At 46.4% G+C, this 22,182-nt stretch overlaps 1 protein-coding gene across 3 annotated transcripts; it reads left to right on the forward strand.

The window, feature by feature from the left end:
• The first annotated feature begins 719 nt into the window (after positions 1–719).
• Positions 720–20,668, forward strand: GTPBP1 (GTP binding protein 1). 3 transcript variants are annotated; one of them, XM_067309961.1, is made up of 12 exons: positions 720–911; positions 6,681–6,792; positions 9,252–9,432; positions 10,471–10,819; positions 11,272–11,395; positions 13,320–13,434; positions 13,875–14,019; positions 14,158–14,340; positions 15,154–15,289; positions 15,903–16,081; positions 16,608–16,805; positions 18,388–20,668. In XM_067309961.1, exons 1-12 carry the CDS (start codon positions 720–722, stop codon positions 18,478–18,480), a joined length of 2,007 nt encoding a protein of 668 aa, XP_067166062.1. In that variant the 3' UTR covers positions 18,481–20,668. The 3 variants fall into 3 exon arrangements, with proteins under 3 accessions (XP_067166062.1, XP_067166082.1, XP_067166072.1); XM_067309971.1 differs by lacking the exon at positions 720–911 and adding an exon at positions 4,820–4,954; XM_067309981.1 differs by lacking the exons at positions 15,903–16,081; positions 16,608–16,805; positions 18,388–20,668 and adding an exon at positions 16,116–16,601.
• Positions 20,669–22,182: the final 1,514 nt, after the last annotated feature.

A 22,182-nucleotide genomic window follows, 5' to 3' on the forward strand; every position in this document is an offset into this window, starting at 1 on the left:
GCTTTAACGACAGACCCGGGAACCGATCGCTCCCGCTGGGTCAGGGCCCCGCCGCCTCCGCGGAGACCCGGGCCGGGCAGCCGGGCCGGACGCTCGCAAGGCTCCGCAGACCTCGGCCGCGCTTTCTTCTCATGCTATTGGCTCACACAGTTGTCCGTAAAAAAATTGGCCAGCACGGGAGAGTACCCGCCTACAAGGGCACGCCCAGCCCACCTTAAAGAGATGCTTAGTCCCACCCCGTCGCTTGATCTTTCTTGTCTGATTGGCTGTTGGGGTTGCTTGTCATGAGAGCCTGCTCTCCTATTGGGCAGGAAGCGCCGGCCACGTCGAGAGAACTCTGGGGTGGGGTGTGTGTGTGTGTGTGTGTGTGTGTGTGTGTGTGTGTGTGTGTGTGTGTGTGTGTGTGTGTGTGTGTGTGTGTGTGTGTGTGTGTGTGTGTGTGTGTGTGTGTGTGTGTGTGTGTGTAAAACAAGTTGAGCTGGCAGCGGGCCTCCCATTGGCTTCGCGCGCTTCTCGGGGGCGTGGCCCTCCTTATGAATAGCCGCGGTCCCGCCCACCGTTGTCATGGCTACAGGCTAATTGCCTTCTTCTCCTGCCGGTGATTGGCTGGGCGCGCCCGAATCCTCCGCGAGCCGCCTTGGCGGGCTGGGGGCGGGGCGGCCGCGCCTCCCGGGGCGGGGGGGGAGAGGAGGAGGAGGAGGAGGAGGAGGGCAGGGAAGATGGCGGCGGCGGAGCGGAGCCGATCCCCGATGGGGGGCTCCCCGGTGCCGGCCTGCATGTTCGCCCCGGAGCCCGGCTCGCCGGGCGGGGGGCCTCGCATCGCGGCGGCCGCCTGCCCGCTCCGCGCCGCCTTCGACGCCGAGGACGGTGAGGCGCTCAACGGCGAGCCCGAGATCGACCTCACCAGCAAGGTAGGCCCGGCGGGGGGACGGGACGGGCGGCGGCGGCCGCCCCGCCGGGCCCCGCTCTTCGCTCTCGCCGGCGGCCGCCCCGCCGCCTCGCCCCGGGCTGCCCCCCCGGCGGAGGGAGCGGGGCGGCCTGTCGGCCTGTCCCTCCCCTCCGCGCCCCCCCCCGCCTCGGGGGGCGGTGCGGGGCCGCGCATCCCCCTGCCTGCGCGCCCCCGCCGGGCCCCCCGCGGAGGGGGCCCGGGGGTGAAGCCAGGCGCCGCGGGGTGCCTGCAGCCCTCTCTCCGGGCTGGGGCGGAGGGCAGAGCCGGCCCGCGGAGCCTGGCGCCGTGGGGAGGGGGGAAAAGCAAAAAAAAGTTGAGCTGGGAACAGTGCTGGAAGCGAGCTGCTCCCTGGCCGGGAAGGCAGGGTGCTGCCTGGCTCCTCTCCCTGCTCCTTCCCCTCCTCGGCCCCCTGGGGAAGCACTTACAGTGGGTGTTGCATCCTCTTAAAAAGTGCAGGGTTTGGAGCTGACAGCTGCTTTAACATCTCACTAACATTTTTCCTTTACGCTGAATCTCTGTAGTTATCTTTTGTGCCAGTTGTGCTAGTTCCCCGGGCTTTCTTCACAATCTTAAAAGCAGGTCAGAGCTTGTAACTTTTGAGCACAAGGGCTCAGCGGCAAGGGTGCCTTACTCTTGCAAGCCAGGCTGCAGCGACACAAAAAGGTTTGTCCACATTATACAGTTCTGTGCTAGGATCCAAATGACAAAACTGTGTGATGGTCTTGTTTCTGTCAGAATTGCTTTCACTTCCATCTTGTGGGAAGGTGCATTGTAGTAATATGTGCATGCCGAAGCCTGCCACGAACAACACTGATGGTCTTCCAGCTGCCTTATATTTTGTCCCAATTGGCTGGTCTCTCTAACAGTTTGCCCTTTGCTGCCAAGGGTTTGCATTATCCTGATGCCATGTACTGCTCTGAAGCTTCCCAACAGCTTGATTTTGTCCACTTGTAATTATGTGCTTTAGAAGTTAGTATAGCTAGTGTTTCCTTCTAGTTCTCTGCCATCCCTCCTCTTCATGCTTCTAGCTGGAGTTGTTTCAAAGTCCTGGATTTTCTTTCCCTCTGCGGAGAAGCAAAGAGAGGGGAAGTCTGGTGTGTGGATGTAGAAATGTGTGGATGAATGAAATATTTTTACAATGTGGTGCTGTGTTAAAACAAACATTATGAAGATGTCTTATAAGACAGTAAAGGACAGAAATCAAACCTGCAGTATCTATTGAGCCACCTGTTCATGTCTTAATGAGCTGGACAAGATTTTGATACAGGATGCCAATATCGACCTGTGCTTTATCTTGGATGTGGCTGATGCGGAAGAGGGCACAGGAGGACTCTGAGGACTGTGTCACTGATTGTTGACAGCCAGGAACCTGCCCAAAACTCTGCGAAGAAGAGAGGTGGATGCTTTTCTCCCACAAACACCACTTGCGTTGTCAGCCCGTCTTCCATTCCTAGAAATCTGCAGGTGCTGTGGAGGTGACAGGTAAGCAGTTCTGCTTTATTGCAAGTTATTTGTGCTCCCTATGGCAGTATACACCTGCAATCTTTTTCCTGGAGCTCTCATTCATCCCCATCTTGGATGAGAGCTAAGACCCCATGAGCTCTGCCCCATCTCTCCAAGTTAGTCTCCTGCTCTGTGCTCAAAACAACAATCCCATATGGTGAGAATGCAATAGCTAGCCTGGCCTCCTCCTCCCCCTCCCTCTTCTCCCCTCTCCCCATTATCTTTTCTGTCTTCCCAGCTGAATTGCTGCCCTCTGCTTTTTGCTTAAAACAGTGGTTCCCACCGCAGTTTGTTTGCTAGCTGTTTCTTCTGCCCTGGTGTGACCCACCACCACTCTGTTATATACTTTTCTGCCAGTCCTGCCTCCTGTTTCCTCCCCCTGCCCCCAACTTCCCAATGCTTTCATTGTAAGGTGTGCTCTTTTTAGAGAAGAACACTTTTGGATTCTATTATCAACTACACCATGTCGGTTGATCAAGCAAACAATTCCATTCATCAGCACAAATTCATTATCGCATTGATCTTAATGGGTGTTTGTTTTCCCTTCAGTAAAAATACACTGCAGTAATAATCAACCTTCAGATCAAAAACATATCATGCAGAGCTATTAGTGAGGCACAAATGTTTTTTACTTATATTAGGTCTACACTGACTACAAAACATGAATAGCACTTGACATATGTGTGTCCACAGGAAATAGGAAGCAAAATCTTACATTACAGAAGGTGTGGATGGGAGACTGAAATATTGCAAAACACAGGGTTGCTTTTCCCCTAACTTCCCAAGGTGATGGCCTTCCAGCCATGCAAAATGTCAGGAGGGATCATTCCAACAAACATCAGCACTACTGAGCACACAGTGTTTGGTTTGCCCTTAGACTTTAGAAATAGTTTGTTGTCTCCCTCACAGAGAGGGAATGCATCTTTTGCTAGGACTGCCTGCAGAAGTGCTGATATAACCTTAGCTTGGTCTCATTGGTGTCTTGAAATTGCTGTTAATTAATACTGTGGCCACTTCCTTGCTGATGAGCAGTTCAGAATGGCACAGTCCAGCTTGCCTTCTGGAGTAAGCTCAGACAGCTGACAGCCTGTAGCTTCTACCCGTCTCTGATATATGGAGTTTCCCCTGTGTCAGTCCCAAAGCTAATCCGAGGAAAGGTGGGAAAAGTCTCCTCTCCCCAGAGACTGGGAAGGGACTTTAGAAATGGCATCAAACTTAAGACATTTTTTCCTGCTGCTATTATGAGAATAAAACAATAACTTGTTGTTACTTTTTTACCCTATAGGAAATCTGAGGTTGCTAGACCCACATGGCTCCTACTGTTAACTGCTCAATGCCTGGCAAAGTTGAAAGAACAAAAGCGAAAAATTTTGACTTTGAAAACCTCTGAAAAACAAGAATACGTAGTGCAAGCATGGAGGGGATTTCTCAAAGGTGAAAAGCAAAAAAACAGAGAGGTCAAGATGGAGGGCCTCTCTCTCACCAAGGAGTTGGCAAAGAACAGGCTCCCACTGTCCAGGGAGCTGGAGGAAAGGGATCTTCAAAACAGCAAATAAGGTCTTGTAGTGACCTAGGAAAAATGTAGAAATGGCTGGGGAGATGCAGAGGCAGCTCTTAGGAATACTGAACAGCATTGGAAGGTGCAATCCATGAAAGCTGCTACTTGTTCTGCACATCCTTCTCTTGACATCCCACTAAATCACATCAGCTGCAAGCTTCATCGGCCTCAGGGTAGGCTTCGGAGGACTTCTGCTGTTAGGGACAACAGTTTGCCACAGGAACACCTGTGCAGCACCTTCCTGCATGGCAGTGAAAGCAACAGGGTGGGGGAGCAGAATTCTGATCTGTGCAAGCTGAACATGCACGGATGCCATGCTGTTTCAGCCCCCAGCCCTCCTGCCTGGCATCATGAAGAAAGGCTGCAGTGAGCTGCTCAGCTGAAATGCCCCTGGTATTTTAGTCAACGCCCTGCCCACTCTCACTGCTGAAGCATTTGAACTCAGAAGAATGAAGCTGGTGCTCAGACTTGAAGAAACTGAAGTTAAAGTGTGCCTGTGATGAACCCTCTGTTATTTTATTGATCTTTATGAATACAAGAACCTATTCAGTAGATCCTCCTGTGTCCCTGAACAATGCTTGTGCATGAGCCTAAGCAGTGAGCCTGTCTCCTGTGCTTCTAGGAATTCTTGAAAGTGCTCACTAGGCAAAACAAGCCCTGCATGTCAACACACAGGCTCCCATTCCTGTCCTGATCAAGCCTGTAAATCGTTGCTGATTTTCCTCTCAGTAAATTTACATCCAGTGGTCTTTTTTAAAAAAAAAAAAAAAAAAAAAAAAAAAAAAAAAAAAACCAAACAACTAATAAAGGCAAAACCCAATCCTCTGTACCATCAAAGAGAGAGACTATGTAGCATTGCAGATCAGACTGCCTTGTTGCCCCTAGTGTTTTGCAGACCATGTCAAGTAATTCAAAGCCTTAGATAGGGCATGCATCTAAAGTAGGTATGTGAAGGCAATTGTCTCTTTTGTAGCTGTCTGTCTGGCACTTGCAGATACACGCATGTTCTGTGTGACTGTTAACAGTTGAGGAAAGTATTGCTTTGGCTGCCTTGAGCCTTTTAATTAGCACTTGCTATCTATGCTTCAGTTGTCCAGATGCATGCATCGCTATAATTTTGAAAGCTGCTTAAGCAGTAGGTATGGGCTTTTTGGTCCTATTACACCCATAACTTCTAATAAAGGACTTCGTCCCCTATGATAGTAGAGGTAATTCCTCTTGAATGCACACTGTGGTGGCTGTGCTAGCAAGTCAGGCTCTCTAGGTAGAGAATATTGGGCAAGCTTGAAGATGTAAACATTGTGAATTGCTGTAAACCATATGTTTTAGGAAAATTTAATGCAGATTTCAGACTGGCCTTGGTGCATAATGGAGAGAAATATGTCTTTATGGTCTTGATTTGGTAATGTGTGTGTTAGAACAGCTAGTGAAAGTATGGATTTCATTGAGTGTTGTAGTGTGACACAGGAACACCTGCCTGTAGGGCTATCAGTAGGTGGTAGCCTTTGCAACTGCTAGTGAAAGAGCCTTTTTAACAACAGTACAGATCTCAATCACAACAGCTATTGAACTGCTGTGCCAGGGTGCTTGGTTGCCAGCAGATTTGTAGTCATGGAGGTAGCCAGAGAGCAAATAGCCATGTGATCCTGAATGGGTGATGAATGTCTCCTTGGTTTGCTGCTGCCACACTGCCATTGTGGTGACTCGGTGGAGGTCCCTGTGCGAGTGTCTTCAGCTGTTTGACAGCCCTCTGCCACAAATGGTGCTGCACAGAAAGAGGTTGTTTGGAGAAAAGTCCTTCCTGAAGCACCGTCCTGTTGTCCTCATTTTCCTCTTTCTTTCTGTCCACTTTCTCTTGATGCATCTGCAGGGAAGGGCCAAGGAAGTTGTCATTGCTGCAATAACTGCAGTCAAAGCTTGTTGGTGACACAGCTGCTGGCTTGCAAAACTGCAGCTCTCCACTGGTGAAATGTCTGACTGTGCTTGTACAATTTGCTTTATATGTCTGTCTGTCAGCATTGTGGTGTGAAGTACCTAAAGTTCTGTTAGGAATTTGAAAATAATCCTGATTTGTGTTCTCTCCTTCTCCTCTGTCCACTTGGAAAACAAAAGGGGAAATCATGTATGTGAAAGACTTGCAAGACACTCTAGGTTTTGATGCCTAGATGTGCTACATGGTGAGGTCTGGCTAGCTTCCTCTGGCTGTCCCATCATGCTTTGGGGAACAGCAGCACAGTGTGCAGTGGAGGCTGGTTTGAGTACCTAGCTAAGCTGTGGGGTTTTTTTGGTTTTTTTTTTTTTTTTGGAAGAAAACCCTTTCCGTTTCCCTTGCATGGAAACATGTATTACACGAATGTAAGAGTGGGATGTTCACTTAAATGTGGCTTTAAAACATTGATTACATCAAAATGAGATGCTTAGTATTCTTATTTGCTTTGAAGTAAATCTTCCATTGTAAACAAACTCTGAGCTCTGACAAATAACCTCTTGCAGTGTCACAGAAAAATAGCTGTCAGCAAAGTTGCTATTTAAAAAAAAAATGACAGAAAGTGATCTTTGAAAAAGAGCCCTCCTTTTTCAGTAAAGTGCATTGATTGATTGTCCTTATGACTGAAGCTGATTTTGAAACTCTTTGCTTGACATCTACAAATTGAATATTTGATCTTTCAGCTGGTGATGGTGAGTCCAACTTCAGAGCAGTATGACAGTTTGCTCCGGCAGATGTCAGAGAGAATCGATGAGGGATGTGGGGAGACAATTTATGTCATTGGACAAGGATCAGGTGAGTTTAGCTTCCTCTGGAAAACAACAGGGAATATCAATGTTATGAGAAAAGCCTAGTTCATCTAGCTGGACTGCTGATGAAGGTAGGTTCCAGAAGAACTTGGAAACCTCCATGAAATATAAGAGAACATATAAGATAGATTCTTTTTCCATTCCTGCCAGCAACTGTCTTATCTGGAAGAGCTGTACATACTTTTCATATAAAATCATGAAGTTCTTTTTTGTAATAAGGCATAAGTTGTCTGGGCATGCCAGGAGAAGGTGAAGGATCTGAAATTACAATACCAGTTTGGATATGATGGAGGTCATGTTATGTCTGCTTTTTTTCGCTTCTCCATTAAAATAACAATACTCTTTTTTTACTGCACAGGAGGGTAATTGGAAATACTTCAGATGGCCAAAATATCTGCTACTGACTTTCTCTGGTAGTGTTTCCTAGTTTTTCTGTACTGTGTATGGGAAGGTTTTCCTTTTCTAAGCATGATGCCTTTAATGTCACATTCACTAGGGGGTGACTGCAGTCATTTGCCTTTGTAGATTTTCTAGTTTAGTGCAGGTTGCCTTTTCTTTGTTCTTTTTCACAGTTCAAATATTTGCATTTGATACTGATGAACAATATTGAACGTGGCCTTGCTTAGAAATAGAAGTTTCTTTTCTGAATGCAAAACAAGTTGTCTAAGGCTATCATAAGGCAAAATGCATGTTTTGAATGTATTAAATATCTGTTGGATATCAATTTGTTATGACCGGGAGTTCTACTATTTACTAAGTTTGGGGAAGAATACAAAATACTGGGCTTCAGTGCCAGAGTTGGCTGAGGTAATGGAGGGAGAGAGATACATTACCTCAGAACTGTGTTTGTTGGGTTTTCTTGGTGTCTTGCAAAGCAGCCAATGCAGAAGAGAAGCCAGGATTAGATGCCCAGTGGTCACCCAGCCAATATCACAGGTATAATGCTCTTGCATCCAAGCAAGCTTCCCACGTGTGGTCTGATTCCCTGGCATTTGGGATAACCACATCTGCAGGGGAGATCTAGCTAGTTGGGTTAGCAAGTACTTTCCCTTCTAGGATGTCTCATGAGGAGGTTGATGGGTGGTTGTGATGAGGTACTTAGAATTAGGCATTTATTTCTTAAAATATGAGCTAAGACATCTGACTTCATTTCAGGCTACTGAATACTTGAGGAAGATAGGGGTCTTTTCTGTAGAGCAAGGCTATTGGGACATATAGCCTAAAGGAAAAAGTCTTGATGTTCTAGCCAAAGTCTCTTTCTCGCTCACTATGAATGTCTATGATTTTGATCATCACTGATACCCAACTCAGAAGACTGTGGGGTCAGTGAAGACTGTTGGGTGGCTCACTGCTTCACCAGCATTGAGCCTTCACTTTCATTTCAGCTCTTTTCTCTCTTCTTTCCCCTACTTTTCATTCCACTTCTCTAAACCAGGACCCAACCCCTGGTGCCTTTTGTTTTCTCCACCATCTCAACAACTTCCCAGTCTCGCCCAACAACTCTACTTGTGCAAACTGCAGTTACTGCTTACCAGCTGATGACACAGCCATGCATGCGAATGACTACACAGCAATAGCTCTGGTCATCCAGGTGCTGTGTCTTTCTCCACTTTTTTTTTTTTTTTTTTTTTTTTTTTTTTTTTTTAAACCCAAAGAGGAGATCCTGGTATGAAGTCTGTACAGCTTCTTAGCACCTGGGGTAGGAGAGCAGCTGAGAGATGTGGCAGCCTTTAAGCTGCCTAGGCAGTCACCACCAGCTTGCCCTGCCTGTCAGCTCTTTGCTTGGGAAGGCTGTTGAGAGGCAGCAGTGGCTCCTTGTTTTTTCCTGGCCTCCTGTGTACTTGGCAGCATTTCTTTCAGGTGCCAGGGTGAAAGCGGTGAGAAAGGCCAGAAACATTGTTTTAACTGAGGTGTGTGGGGGCTAAAGAAATTGCTATGCAGGCCAAACTTGCAGAAAAATGGGCTTGGGATGTGGTTTTATAAAATAAGCTGTTTAAGTTGGTCCAACTGCCACTGGTTAACTATGGTGATATTTTAGTCAGAACTCTCCTTTTGTTAACGCTTTTTCTTCTGTTGCAATGGGAGAGAAGATTTTCTGTCTGACTGTATGAAGGAAATTGTACACAAATCACCCTTCAACATGTGAAGTAAGCAAGTTAGACAGAAATGAATCTTTCTTGCCAAACCCTAAGTTTTATTTGTAGTAATTGTAAAGAAAACTCTTTTAGATGAAAGATGGTGCCTTTCTAATATATTTTAAGACTTAAAGTGAAGATCATCTTTTTTCTCTTGGGTGAAGGGTGCTTAATCTGTTTACATGGCTGATGCCTCCAGTCCATGTGTAAATCCTGATCAGTGTGAAAGTCCCCAACAGAATGAAATTGCTGCTGGCTGTTGCAAGGTGGTGCTCACTGTCTGTCCTTTGCTTCCTCAACCTCTTACTAGATGGGACTGAATATGGTCTGAGTGAGGCAGACATGGAAGCATCCTATGCTACGTTGAAGAGCATGGCAGAGCAGATTGAGGCGGATGTGATCCTTCTGCGGGAGCACCAGGAAGCAGGGGGCAAGGTGCGCGACTACCTTGTTCGGAAACATGTGGGTGACAACGACTTCCTGGAGGTCAGGTGAGGAGCCGGGTGGAGACAGGGTTAGTCAGCACCCTGGCTGCATTTTTACCATGTGAGCAGCCAGTGATGCTGAGCCAGCAATGCTGACTGGAGTCTGGGTGTTGTAGCCACCCCACAAAGGGAATTGAGCTTGACCACTCCTTGCTAATTAAATCTTTTTGTTGTTGTTGCTGTTTCTTTTGTGTACAAACTGTTTGTGGAGATTTGCCTGTGTTTAGTTGAGGGCTGTTGTTGTCTGGGTGACAGCTTCATGGTTTTGGGAACTTCTGTGTGCTTAAATCCCAGCAGGGACTCCTGTGTATATGTGTGTGCATGTATGCATGCTGCTGGAATAAAATTCTTGTGACTAATGATTCAATTCTATTCCAAGGTTGCAGTGATCCAAGTCACCTTTTAATGGACATCTTATAGCTTATATAATGCAGTTTAAGAGTCTGCCCAGACCTGAATGGAATGGATTTTCCAACATTTGCCAACAGTCGTAATGGCCACTTTTATCGGAGACAGGAAGGAGGCTGCTATAGGAGAGGCTATCCCCCTAAAAGTGGTTCCCTTGGTCAAGGGTGCATTGTTGTATGAGCCTTGCCTTTTCTGGGAACAGAGCAATTGAATTTCAGTGCTTTCTGTAGTATCTTGTGCTATTGCAACATGAGGAAGATGAAAAAAGCAGAGGTATTCTAAGACGACCAAGCTGGGATTTAGACTTTTCTTTTGAATCAGCAGACTACATGTGTTTGACTGCAGAGATGAGGAATTGGGAGAGATTTATAATGTGTATAGCATTAAGCAATCCCGAATTCTACTCTCTGTGTCCCAGGCACCAGTGATGTGTTTCTGCAATCTTGATTCAGAGCCTGGGATCTCTCCTGTTAACTAACAACCTCTAAAGAATCTCTGCTGTGCTTGTGAAGATTTAACGTTTTTGAACCTCTGTTTGAATGTTGGTGAGAATAAAGTTAAATATTTGCAGGACCAGTGGTGTGTTTTCTTTCAGGTGTCAGATTTTACCAGGTTCCTTTTTCCTTTCCCTTCCAGGGTAGCAGTGGTTGGAAATGTGGATGCGGGAAAGAGCACACTGCTGGGTGTCCTGACACATGGCGAACTAGACAATGGCCGAGGCTTTGCTCGGCAAAAACTCTTCCGGCATAAGCATGAGATTGAATCAGGCCGCACCAGTAGTGTGGGCAATGATATTCTGGGCTTCGACAGCGAGGGCAATGTGGTGAACAAGCCTGACAGCCATGGTGGCAGCTTGGAATGGACCAAGATCTGTGAGAAGTCCACCAAGGTCATAACTTTCATTGACCTCGCTGGTCATGAAAAGTACCTGAAAACCACCGTCTTTGGCATGACCGGCCACTTGCCTGACTTCTGCATGCTTATGGTATGTAGCAAGAAAGATGGTTAGTACCAGCAGGATGATGTTCACAGCTCTAACCCTTCAACTTCTTTCCTATTGCAAGGTCCCTGTGGGGCTGTGCAAGAGGCAGCAATTTCCAGAGGTGGAGAGCAGCAGCCACTGTAGGGATGTAGCCAGGACTCTGAGGAAAGTGCCCCAGGATTGTCAGTCACACTGACATCCAAGATGTATGATTCTTGGAAAAAAACAGAACACCTTGTTAAAATTGAGGAGAAATGAGTCCTTACTAGCTGCATGTCTACTCCTACCAGTATGTCCAAAAGCAGCTGAAAAGAGCTGGGTCTGTACGTGTAGTCCCAGTGATGCTTCGGCAGCCTAGGCACAACCTACTGCATATATGACACAAGACCTTCTCTGTAACCCAGCTCATTGCAGGAGGAACATTTGCTTTACCATATCCTGTATTTCTGGTGTAGGTTGGCAGTAATGCTGGGATTGTTGGGATGACCAAGGAGCACTTGGGCCTGGCGCTGGCACTCAACGTTCCTGTCTTTGTTGTGGTGACCAAGATTGACATGTGCCCTGCCAACATCCTACAAGGTAAATGTAGCTCTTTCAAGGGTGTTTCCTACCTCCTGTTTGCTGTTGCCTCCTGCTTGGATTGAGAAATTATTGCTAGATATTAGATATTAGAGAATTATTGCTTTTTGCCTGGTTTTGACTGTATCTTAAATACCTTCTAGGAATCCGTCCTTCTCCCCTGCTCATTTTGCAAGGCAGTTCCCTTGCAGTTATCATTTCCAAATTATCCAGGTGTGGGGAGCTCAGCTGGGCAACGAAAAAGTTTGGGGTTGGTGTTCTGCTTTGTCTCTGGGTATCCAAATGTGGGGGGATACTCTGGATGTTCATTTGAAAGCTCCTGCTTTTCTCTTTGCCCACAGTTTGAATGTGATCTTAAGCTGTGATCAGACTTGTTCTCTGGCAGCAGCTAGGTGAAGAGGTGGCTGCTCTCAGCTGCTGGTCACATCCTGCTCACCTGGACGCATCTCAGATTTGCTGGCATATGTACATATCTGTCCAAACAGCCAACCAGCACTTAAATGGTTCAAAGCAGCTGCATATGTGGGTTTTGGCAGTAGGACTGAAGTGGACACAGACTGGGAATGGCAATGAGCAGCAGGGCCTAGCAACAGCTTTGTTCAGCACCAGTTAAAGCAGTACCTCTAACCCCAGCATTGGCCCCTTGCTTATACTTGACATTTTCGCAGGCTGTGATCAACTCTCACGTTTGAATTCTCCTGACTGATTTGTTTCTTACACCTTCAGGAACATATTGTGATTACTTGAAGTAGTGCTTATTTTGAGTAGCAGTCTTGAGAATCAGGAAAGTGAATGCTCCCAGTGCTGTCTGTACTCTGTTCATTTTTATAAAAATCCTAAATGTGTTTTAGTAAACAGAAGCACGTGATCAAAAGATAATCTAAATATCTCTATTTATAATAGATGTTTGGCAAATAAATATAAGGTCTGGCCATATGATCAATAACTAGGAAGGAAGGAGAATGTTTGGCTGAGGGTGAGGAGAGAAGAGTTGCTCTTGGGAGAAGCCACTCCAGTGTCATGTTCTGTTTAAATTAAATAGACACAAGATTTGGCTCAAGTGTATCTGTGAAGACCAGATGGCATGATTAGATGTTTGTGTTTCTGTACCCAAAACATTACTTTCCCATAGACATTCATTAGTTCACAAAAATCATCTAATTGGATGACAATTGCAGAATATAAATGATTTGCTGTTTTAAGTGCTTATTAGCCTTTTTTTCCCTCATCTATTGCAAGGTTCTTTGCAGAAGACTTATTTTCTGCTGGTGCGTCAGATATTGCCCCTGCTGGGTGTCAGCTATGAGGCTTAAACAGAAAATAAATTTAAAAGAGGCAAGAAACCGGAGTTGGGAACCAGGGGATTTGTCCCAAAACAGTTATTTCTGGTTCTGGTCCCCCTGCATTGTCCTAGTCTGTGGTGATGATCTTTACCACTTCCATGCTTCTCTAACCTTCTAAGGCAGGTTGGTTGCCAGGGAAAGTGCGTTGAGGTTTGTTCGGGCAAAACTGAGTTCTAGTTCACATGTTCTCAAGTACTTCAATTCTGAGTGCTGCTGGTTTTCGTTAAATTTAATATAAGAACTCCTTTATAGGAAGAAGAAATCTCTTGCAACTGCTTAAAGCTGCTTAATAGACAACTGTAAAACTGCTTTATTGTATTGCACTTGTAGATGCAAACATGTATGTCTGTTCATGTACAGTGTCACTTGGCAGCAGGCTAGCTGGAATGAAAATGAAGCGATAGAATGTCTCCTAAGTCCCACGTTGGCTGCAGCAAACACGTAGCCTCACTCACACGCATTTAGCCACCTTCTCCAGTCTGTTTGTGACAAGAGTACCAGTCTCCCTTGGGGAAACCCAATAAAGGCTATTTGTAATGTGGGGAGATGCTGCCCTAACGATGTTCATTTCACCCTTTAAGAAACTCTGAAGCTGTTACAGCGACTGCTGAAGTCCCCAGGGTGCAGGAAGATTCCCGTCCTGGTTCAGAGCAAGGATGATGTCATTGTAACAGCCTCCAACTTCAGTTCAGAGAGGTAATGGGAGTAGTGGAGAGTTGTTTGTCTTTCGGTCCTACTTGGAGACTGGGTGAGAAGATATGGAAAGAGAGTCCCATCATCTAGATGTGTTAAGGTTGTATTTGCCCTGTGGCATTTTGATTGCATGAGAATGTGTTGATTCTGAGATTGACCTGCTAGTGTTCCCCTGTTTGAGACATAAATGAGAAACTGCTTCAGGGTATTCGGCTTCCCTCAATCCTGGATCCTTATACCTTTTTCTAGATGTCATTAGGAAGATAGAGACAATGTTGCAGGGTTTCAAACATGCGATGTTGCGTACCTGACTTTGCTTGCCAGGTTCTCCCTTCCTAGCACTGTGTATTGAATTCAGTCCAAGATTTTGGATGTCTCGCTACACTTTTAATCCCAGGCAAGAAGGCCAACTAACTCCTTTTGTCATCAATTTTCCTCTGCAGGATGTGCCCCATTTTCCAGATTTCAAATGTCACTGGGGAGAACCTGGATTTGTTGAAGATGTTTCTTAATCTCTTGTCTCCACGGACCAGTTACAGAGAAGAAGAGCCAGCAGAATTCCAGATAGATGATACTTACTCTGTCCCGGTAAGGGGCCTGGTGTTAGAAGAATTTTCCGTTCTGTGTTTTCAGTTGAAGTGTGTCTTGCCTAGAGAGGGAGTTCTAGAGCTCTTCTGCTAGTATGGTTCATTAACCTCAATTACTGATGTTTCTTTTTTGGCATAGGGTGTAGGAACAGTTGTGTCTGGGACAACACTAAGAGGCCTAATCAAGCTAAATGACACCCTGCTGCTGGGGCCAGATCCTCTTGGCAACTTCCTACCTATTGCTGTCAAGTCCATCCACCGCAAGAGGATGCCTGTCAAAGAAGTGCGCGGAGGCCAGACTGCCTCATTTGCTTTGAAAAAGGTGAGATGTTCTGCTCTAGTCCCCCAGAACAGGAACTATGTTCCCAATTTCAGAGTGCTCTTGGAGTTCAGCTGCAATCAAACTGCTTCTGCAAACCTCAGCTGTCTCATTTTGCAGCATAATAAAATCATGAAGACCCTCTGTAGGTCCCATGTCCTGATTCTTCCACCTGACAGGTGACAAGTAATAGCAGTGGGGCCCAAGGTAATGAGGAATAGCACTGGAGATCTATAAGAAAACAGAGGTGTTGTAAGAAAAGTCTCCCTCTGTGCTTGCAACTGCATTAGTGTCCTGGGCAGGATAATTACAATACATGTGTTCTAAACTGTTAGGACCAGATCTGAATTTTAAAAATTAGCAAAGGTTAGTGCAATTTCTCTTGTGAAAGGCTTATGTCAGTAGGAGCTGCACTGATTTTAAGATGATGTAGCTTAAGCTATATCAAACTCCATGTGTTCAAGCCTATCGCTTTGTGTTAGTGGACATTGCGCTTTTGGAGAGATCATCTATTTGGGTAATGTGCAACCAGAATGCATATTTTGCTTTTAGAAAAGCAGTGAGTTAACACTTCTCTCTGTGTCCAGCATTCCCAGCACTCTGACTAAAACTTCCTCAGAAACTTCACTGAACTTTATTTTTGCAACCTATGCATAACATTGTTACATGCTACTAAACAGTTCTTGCTTTGCCTTTTGGTGGGCATGAGTTAATATCTGTGAAATCCCTTGGGATCCTTCTGGGTGCACTCAGCAAGAGAAGCAATTTTTTTCCCAGGAGAAACACGCTCAGCTCTTTTGTGTCTCTTCTTTTTAGATCAAGCGTTCTTCCATCCGGAAAGGCATGGTAATGGTGTCCCCCCGCCTGAACCCACAAGCATCATGGGAGTTTGAAGCAGAGATTCTGGTACTCCATCACCCCACCACCATCAGCCCACGGTATCAGGCCATGGGTATGTGTCTCACTGTTGTCTAATATTCTTTGTTTCCCAGCAGTAACAGTTTACATCGGCTCTAGTCTAAAGTTATTTTGCTCCTGATGGCTGTGTCAACCTGAGTATAAGCCACAGTTCCTTGTATTAACTTCCCCAGCCATGTGTTAGAGAGAGGGCAGGGAGCTGATAGAGAAGAGCAGGGTAGGCTGTAGGTAAAAAGGAGATCTGCGACTCCAAGTGTACCCGGAGCCTGTTTGAGCCAGGTCTCTGTGGTGCAGAACTTCTTCAGCTTCACGTGCTAAGAGACTCATTTGGGGTCCTCTCCTTTAGCCCAGCTGCTAGGTGTGTAGGGTTCTGTTGAGGGTCCCTCAGGAAAGTCTTCATTCTAAGGCAACTGCTCTAGCTTAGACGTGTGTTTGGGTTTTGGTTTTTTTTTTGGGGGGGGGGGGGAGTTGAGGACCAAAAAAAGGCAGCCATGTGACGCATATGGTCTTTGGTACACAGTAGACTTTTTCATTTCATACTCAATGCTGTTAGCTATAAAGTAGCAAGAGCTGCCTTAGATGTCTGTCTGAAGCTTTTTTCACTAATGGCACTGGCTGTTGAAAGCCTTTGTGCATTACATTTGCAGTGCATTGTGGCAGCATCCGCCAGACGGCCACGATTCTCAGCATGGACAAGGACTGCCTGCGGACAGGGGACAAAGCCACAGTGCACTTTCGCTTCATCAAAACCCCAGAATATTTACATATAGACCAGCGGCTGGTCTTCCGTGAAGGCCGCACCAAAGCTGTGGGTACCATCACTAAGGTAAAGGCTGAAGAGTTTAATTTTTGCCCATTAGCTACTTTTGGCACTGAGAAGCCAGGAGGAGAATCTGGACAACTCTGGAGAATCGAGGGAAGAGGCTGTCCTTCGATGACAAATGTCAGCCCTGACACGGGTTGCAGATGACCAATGTGCTTTGCTGTGTGATGACTCTTGGAAGGTGTGAATGAGAGAATGAGAAGGTGGGGTTGTGTCAGATGCCTGTAGTTCTTGGGCTTGGGCTCTTTCTGACAGCTCATAGCTAGTCCCTTTGAGTTATGTCATGGAGAGTTGAGCATCACCTCAGCTGAATGGAGCTTGCAGCCCTACAGGAGTTCTTGAGGGCAGCTCAGGGGCTCATTGATGGGTCAGCTTAGGTTCCTTTGAACAGCTGCTGCCTGTGTTGTTCTCCTAATGGCTCTTGGTAGCAATTCTTTTGAGGCTTTATATTAAAAAGCAACACTGAACCTTGCTGAACTGCCCCAGCTGTTTTAATGCTGCTTTTGTCTTCTCTCTTTGTAACATGCAGTTACTCCAGACCACCAATAACTCACCAATGAACTCCAAGCCACAGCAGATAAAGATGCAGTCAACAAAGAAGGGAGCCCTTACGAAACGAGAAGATAGTGTGCCCCCAGTTGGGACAGCAGCTGGGGGCCCACCAGCTGGGGATGAGGCCCCCTCAACAGCTGCAGCGCCATTGACACCTACTGCCCTGCAACCACCGGTAAGTGAGGGAAGTATCATGTCTATCCTAGCTGTTTGCATCCTGTCTTCCAGCTGTTGGGGGAAGGACGCTCTAAATTATAAACATTATCCCTTCACACCCTTGCCCTCACCTTGGGACTCAATGTGTGACAGAAACAAATAGAAAGATGAGTAGTCTCACAGCAGGAGTCAGGATTCTCTGATGACTGGATGACTGTTCATAGCCAACCTTTCAGCAGCTAGCAGCTTAGGATCATAGGTAATTCAGGTGGGAAGACAAGCCAACCTCCTGCTCAAAGTAGAGTTAGCGATGATGTCAGACCAGGTTGCTCAGGGTTTTACCAGTTGGATCTTGAAAAACTCCAAGGATGGAGACTGCACAACCTCTCTGGGCAACCTGTTCCACTACTTAAATGTCCTTGCAGTAAAAGAGCAATCTCTTTCTATCCAGTAGCTGTACTAGTAAAGTATCTAAGAGCCAGAGTTACAGAATGGGACTCTGCTGTCCACATGAGTAATAGAACCTTCCTACCCTAGAGAAACTACAGTCTAAATAGTGATATCCGGCACAGGTCATCTGCCTTCTCAAGGAAGCAAGATGGAGATGTCCAAGGTGAAGGAAAGGCCTTTCTAGCTCTAAATATTTAGAAATTTGTCTGATTTGCTTTGCTGCTTAGGACTTCTCAGCTTGGGTGAGAAGGATACCCAGCCTTTCTGGTCTGAACTTGGCTCTAACTGCAAGCTTTGGGAACTCTTTATCAGCTTTATTGCATGGTCTTCTCCTTTTAGAATACTTATCTAGTAAGCAAAAGGTTCAGAAACTGATTCTGTCAAGTGACTTAATTTCTTAGTCAGTGTTCCTCCCCTTAATGTTAACTGTCTTTGTTGCCCACTGTCAAATCTCACCACCTTCTTGAGCCAGGCTAGCTGCTGGAAGAGGGCCCTATGGCAGGGGCTCTCTCCCTTTGCGTATGCCTGTGGTTTCTTTCTGATCCCCCAACTCCTTGTCTTTGTATCATCGCCCTGGTTGTAAGTAATGCTCCCATTTTGCTCTCAGTGCTTCATTTTATACCTTCCTCAGAGTCTGTGTTGCTTTTGCTCTTGCTTATCTCTGTCTCTCTCTCCTTGCTGCTTCCCCTCAGCCTGCACTGGATGAAGAGCCCCACACCCGTGAGGGCAATAAGGTATTTCAAACCAGCTGTTCAGCTGCTTCAAAAGAGAATGGTGGGCTTGCTGGTCTGAGTCTGGGAACAGGGTCATGTTAGCAAGAGAGTCCTGAGCAGGGGGGTTCTCCTTCCATTCCCTACAAAGCTGAGGGAATTCGAGGCCTCAGTTTCCCAGATGCTGAGCCTCACAGCTCCCACTGGCTCTCGTGGGAGTTAAGCGTTCAGAACATTGGGAAATCAAGTCCAGCTTAAAGGACCAAACTTCATGGTGTGTCTGTCTGTCTCTTTTCTCCTTCCTGCAGTGGCAGGAAGCTGATCAGTCAGAAGTGTCCTCATAGTTTCTGGATGTGCATTATAGTCTGTTTGAACTCCTGCTGTGTTGATACTCTGATTCAGCAGTCACTGCACACTAAAACTTCTCTTCTTGTTTTTCAGTCAAAAGTTGGAGGAGGAGGCCGGCGACGTGGGGGTCAGCGCCATAAAGTGAAGTCTCAGGGAGCCTGTGTGACTCCTGCCAGTGGCTGCTGAATTTCTTACCCCTCCTCCCTCTGAGGAATTCCTCCCCTTCCCTTCATTTCTTATCCAAAAGATCCAGAGCAGCTTAAACCAAAACCCATCCCAGCTGATCTGCTGCAGAAGAATCTCCTCCCTCCTCCCCAAAGGAAATGAGAGAGGAACATAACTTATAAGCTAATGAAGGTGATAAGACACACAGAACTGAGCAACTGACACCTTCCTCCTCCCCCTGTCAACACATTTTTTTTACATCATGAGCTTAGTTTTTATTCTTATTAGTTTTTATTATATTTTGTGTGCATGAAGATGCAAGGAGAGTCTGAATAGAACTGAGAAGAGCCAGTTAGCTGCCTCCCTCCTCCCTCATATCACTCTGTCTAGAGGACTTGCTGCTCTTTCCTATATGCTGTCTCAGATCCAGGGGCTGTCAAACACCTGAAATTTCAGGCTTGCAAGTGTTAAAACATGTTGCCTAGGATGGCTTCATATGGCATTGATTCCTCACCTGTATGGTCCTGTGCCAAGTATGTTCTGGACTCTCCCCATCTTAAACTGTTAAGTGGGTTAATTTAATGTTGTAGTGACTGAAGTTTGAAGGTAAGGAAATTCATCAGATGAAGGTTTAAGAGTGAAACTGGAAAGCAGTTCTTGATCTTAAGCTGACGTATCCTATACCAAATATCTTCAAATACATTAAGAGCAGTTAAGATTTTAATTAGAGACAGGATTAAATAGGAAGTCATTTACCCATCCTGTTCCCCTTTCCACCCTGCTGCTTTTCCTGTTGTCTGTTCAGTATGTATTGGAGCAAATCCTACCTGCCCCTCAAGGCTGTGGCAGCACAATTAACAGTATTAAGAATATGGTGCAGGAACACTTAGTCCGTCCCTTGAGTCAGAGGAAGAGCCTTCTCACCTTGACGGACAGTGATCACAGGTGGGAATATACAGAACAGAGGCAGCAGGCAAATGTTACCTTCCTGTAGCTTTGCCTACTCCAAGATTTCCCACCTCTCTTCTGGAACTCACTGGCCAAACCATGCCATGACAACTCCTACCTTGGATTTGTCATCTCTCCTCTTGGACAAAGAGGGCAATGATGAATTGGTACCAAACTTTAAAAAAGTACTTTCAGCTTTGGAAGTGTGTGGTAATTTTTCTTACTTTCATTTTATTTTTTTTAAATAAGTTCTGGCTTCTTCAGGAAGGCCCCGCAAGGACACTGTATGAATTGACTTGATATCAGTATCATGTCTTTTAACCCCAGGCTCTGTGAGTGATCAATTCCCTGCTTGTTCTTACCTCTTTTCTTCTATCCCTGCCTCTTCACTTTGCTCCCTGCAGGACAAGGCTTATCCTCTGCAGGCTTGTGGTGAGCAATGGGAGTGTATTAATGTCTTGAGGGAGGAGATGGTAGTATAAGCAAATTGTTGCTCTCCACTGCATGTGCAGTCAGCCTCAGTTTCTTTGTTTGAGGGTCTCCTCCAATGAAATGCTTTTGATTAGGGGAAGACTTTAAAGTTTCTGCCCCTCTTTAGAGGGTTGTTCCTGTTTCCCTCTGTGGCAATTACCAGAAGTAGGGAGTTCATTCCCTTTCGTCTTGTGATTTGGGATGGGTTTTAAAACCAGCTGAGCAAGAATAGGCTGTAAGGCTCTGGGGAGAGAGAGCATGTCTTGATGCCAGTATATCACTCCAAAAGCATTAAGCAATGTGGGAGAGGTGAGGAATATGGATTGGAGATGAGAGTACTTTGCCTTAGAGACTGTAGTGGACTGAGCATTGGTGGAAGTAGGGAGATTAGACAGTCCTTTCCAAGCTATGTGCCTAAATACCAGTGCCCTCCTGGGGGGGAACTATAGGCGGCTACAACACTAATAGCACCCACATTGTGAGGGGGTGTGAAGTGTGGCTAGCAGAGCATGAGGGCTTGGTCCATTTATGTTCTGGCTCTGTAGCAGCATCAAACTGCATCTGATTTCACTGCCCTCTGCTTCTGCGGGGAGCAGAGAGCTCCAGGCAGTTTTCTCTTTCTCCATTCCTTGTGCTCCAAATGAAGGAGACTGCCGAGACTAGAAGAGGATTTACTTCAGTTCATGTGAAGGAGGTGGTGTGATCTCTCTTTTGTGACCAGCATTCAAAGATCACTCAGGCTGATGTGATCTATAAAATAAATTTTAAAAAAGTTTGTTTGAAGTTAAAATATGTCTTGTTGCTTTTTGTCCCACTGGATAACCAGTGCTTGCAGCATTCACACTGAAAGCCAGAACCAGAGTGCTTGTCTGGCACCACACTCCTCTGCTGGATACGAAAGGAGGCTGCATTTGTAGTGAAGGCAAGGGAGTGACTTCCACAAGAGTGCTGCAGTTGATCCTCTGCACAGTCCCTACAGCTTCTATTTTGCTTAAGGTTTAGCGCTTCTTGGTGGTGAAGTGGTGAAATGAGAACTCCTGCATGCTTTGGGTGTGTATAAAGCACTGCCATAGCAAATCATTTGGGGCCAGCTCCAGCTGAGACACTTTGTCTTACTACAGGATGGAGGTTTTGCACAGCATTTTTACTGCCTGTATAAACTTGTGCTCAGTGGGCCCTCACAGTGATCTGCACCTCACCTGTTTCTGTAAATACAGTGGGACTCTCCAGAGCTTGGCACTGGCCTTTTCCTGCTTCCTCGGTTGATCTCAAAGAAGTGGTTCACGAAGGCTTTTCCTGCCTTTCCTAACACTGGTAAGTGTTGGCCTGGGAGCTGATGGTAGCCAGACCAAAGGTCCATGCAGCCCCTGTCCTTCTGCTATATCTGGCATTGCAGGCACCTATGGGGAGGAGAGCACACCTCCAGCAACGTGTCTGCTATCCCTGGGTGCTTGTACTTGAGCCCTTGCTCCTCACCACCCAGTGCCCCATCTCTTTTCATTGGCTGTCCATATAACCTGATGCCCCCCCTCCCCTGCTCCCCACCCTGTTTTTCTGTGGCCCTCCTCCTCCCAGGGAGAACCAGTGAGGACAGTGTCCAGTACAGAATAAGCCTTCCTCTAGCATGGCCTTCCTCTGAGGAATTGCTGGAAATCCCTTGATGTGGAGTCTGCCTCTGGCCCATCCTGTTCAGGTAGACACTGGTGGGACTTCCCTTGCCTCCCAGAGTCAGTCTGTTTCCCTTTTTGTAGCCATTTTTTTATACTCCTGGTTAACTTCCTTAATCTGAGTATAAAGTACTTCCTTCTCACCTGTTTTCAGCCTGCTGCTGAGTAATTTATATTCTGTGTTAAGGAAAAGAGTAATGTATAGCTAACCTTAATTGTGCTTTGTGTCAAGCCTTGTCCTCAACCTGCCTGTTACCCAAGCCTCATTTATGCCTCTTCACTGCCCAGCTGGGTTCAGCTCCTGCCTGTGACAAGGTGGAGGACAGAGTGGCATCCAGAACTGTCTTGGGCACTGTGGGATGGATTGAGTGTGCACCATAGCTGGGCCTTTGTGTTCAGCATGACAAACTCTAAGCTTAGCAATTCCTGTTGTAAGCACTGTGCCAGGTGGATAGAGGCGAGTGCTACAGGGAATGCCTGAAAAGTGCTGAGTGAAGACTTCACCCTAGCACAAGAGCTGTGCCTTCCCTCCAAACACAGAGCATGGTCACAAAGTAAATGGGGATTGCAACCTGGATACCAAAGGCTGGGGCAGCAGCTGAGTCAGTGTCATAGCTGCTGCATGGCTATGGTCTGT

The sequence above is a fragment of the Apteryx mantelli genome, chromosome 1 (assembly GCF_036417845.1).
Source record: "Apteryx mantelli isolate bAptMan1 chromosome 1, bAptMan1.hap1, whole genome shotgun sequence".
NCBI classification, from domain to species: domain Eukaryota; kingdom Metazoa; phylum Chordata; class Aves; order Apterygiformes; family Apterygidae; genus Apteryx; species Apteryx mantelli.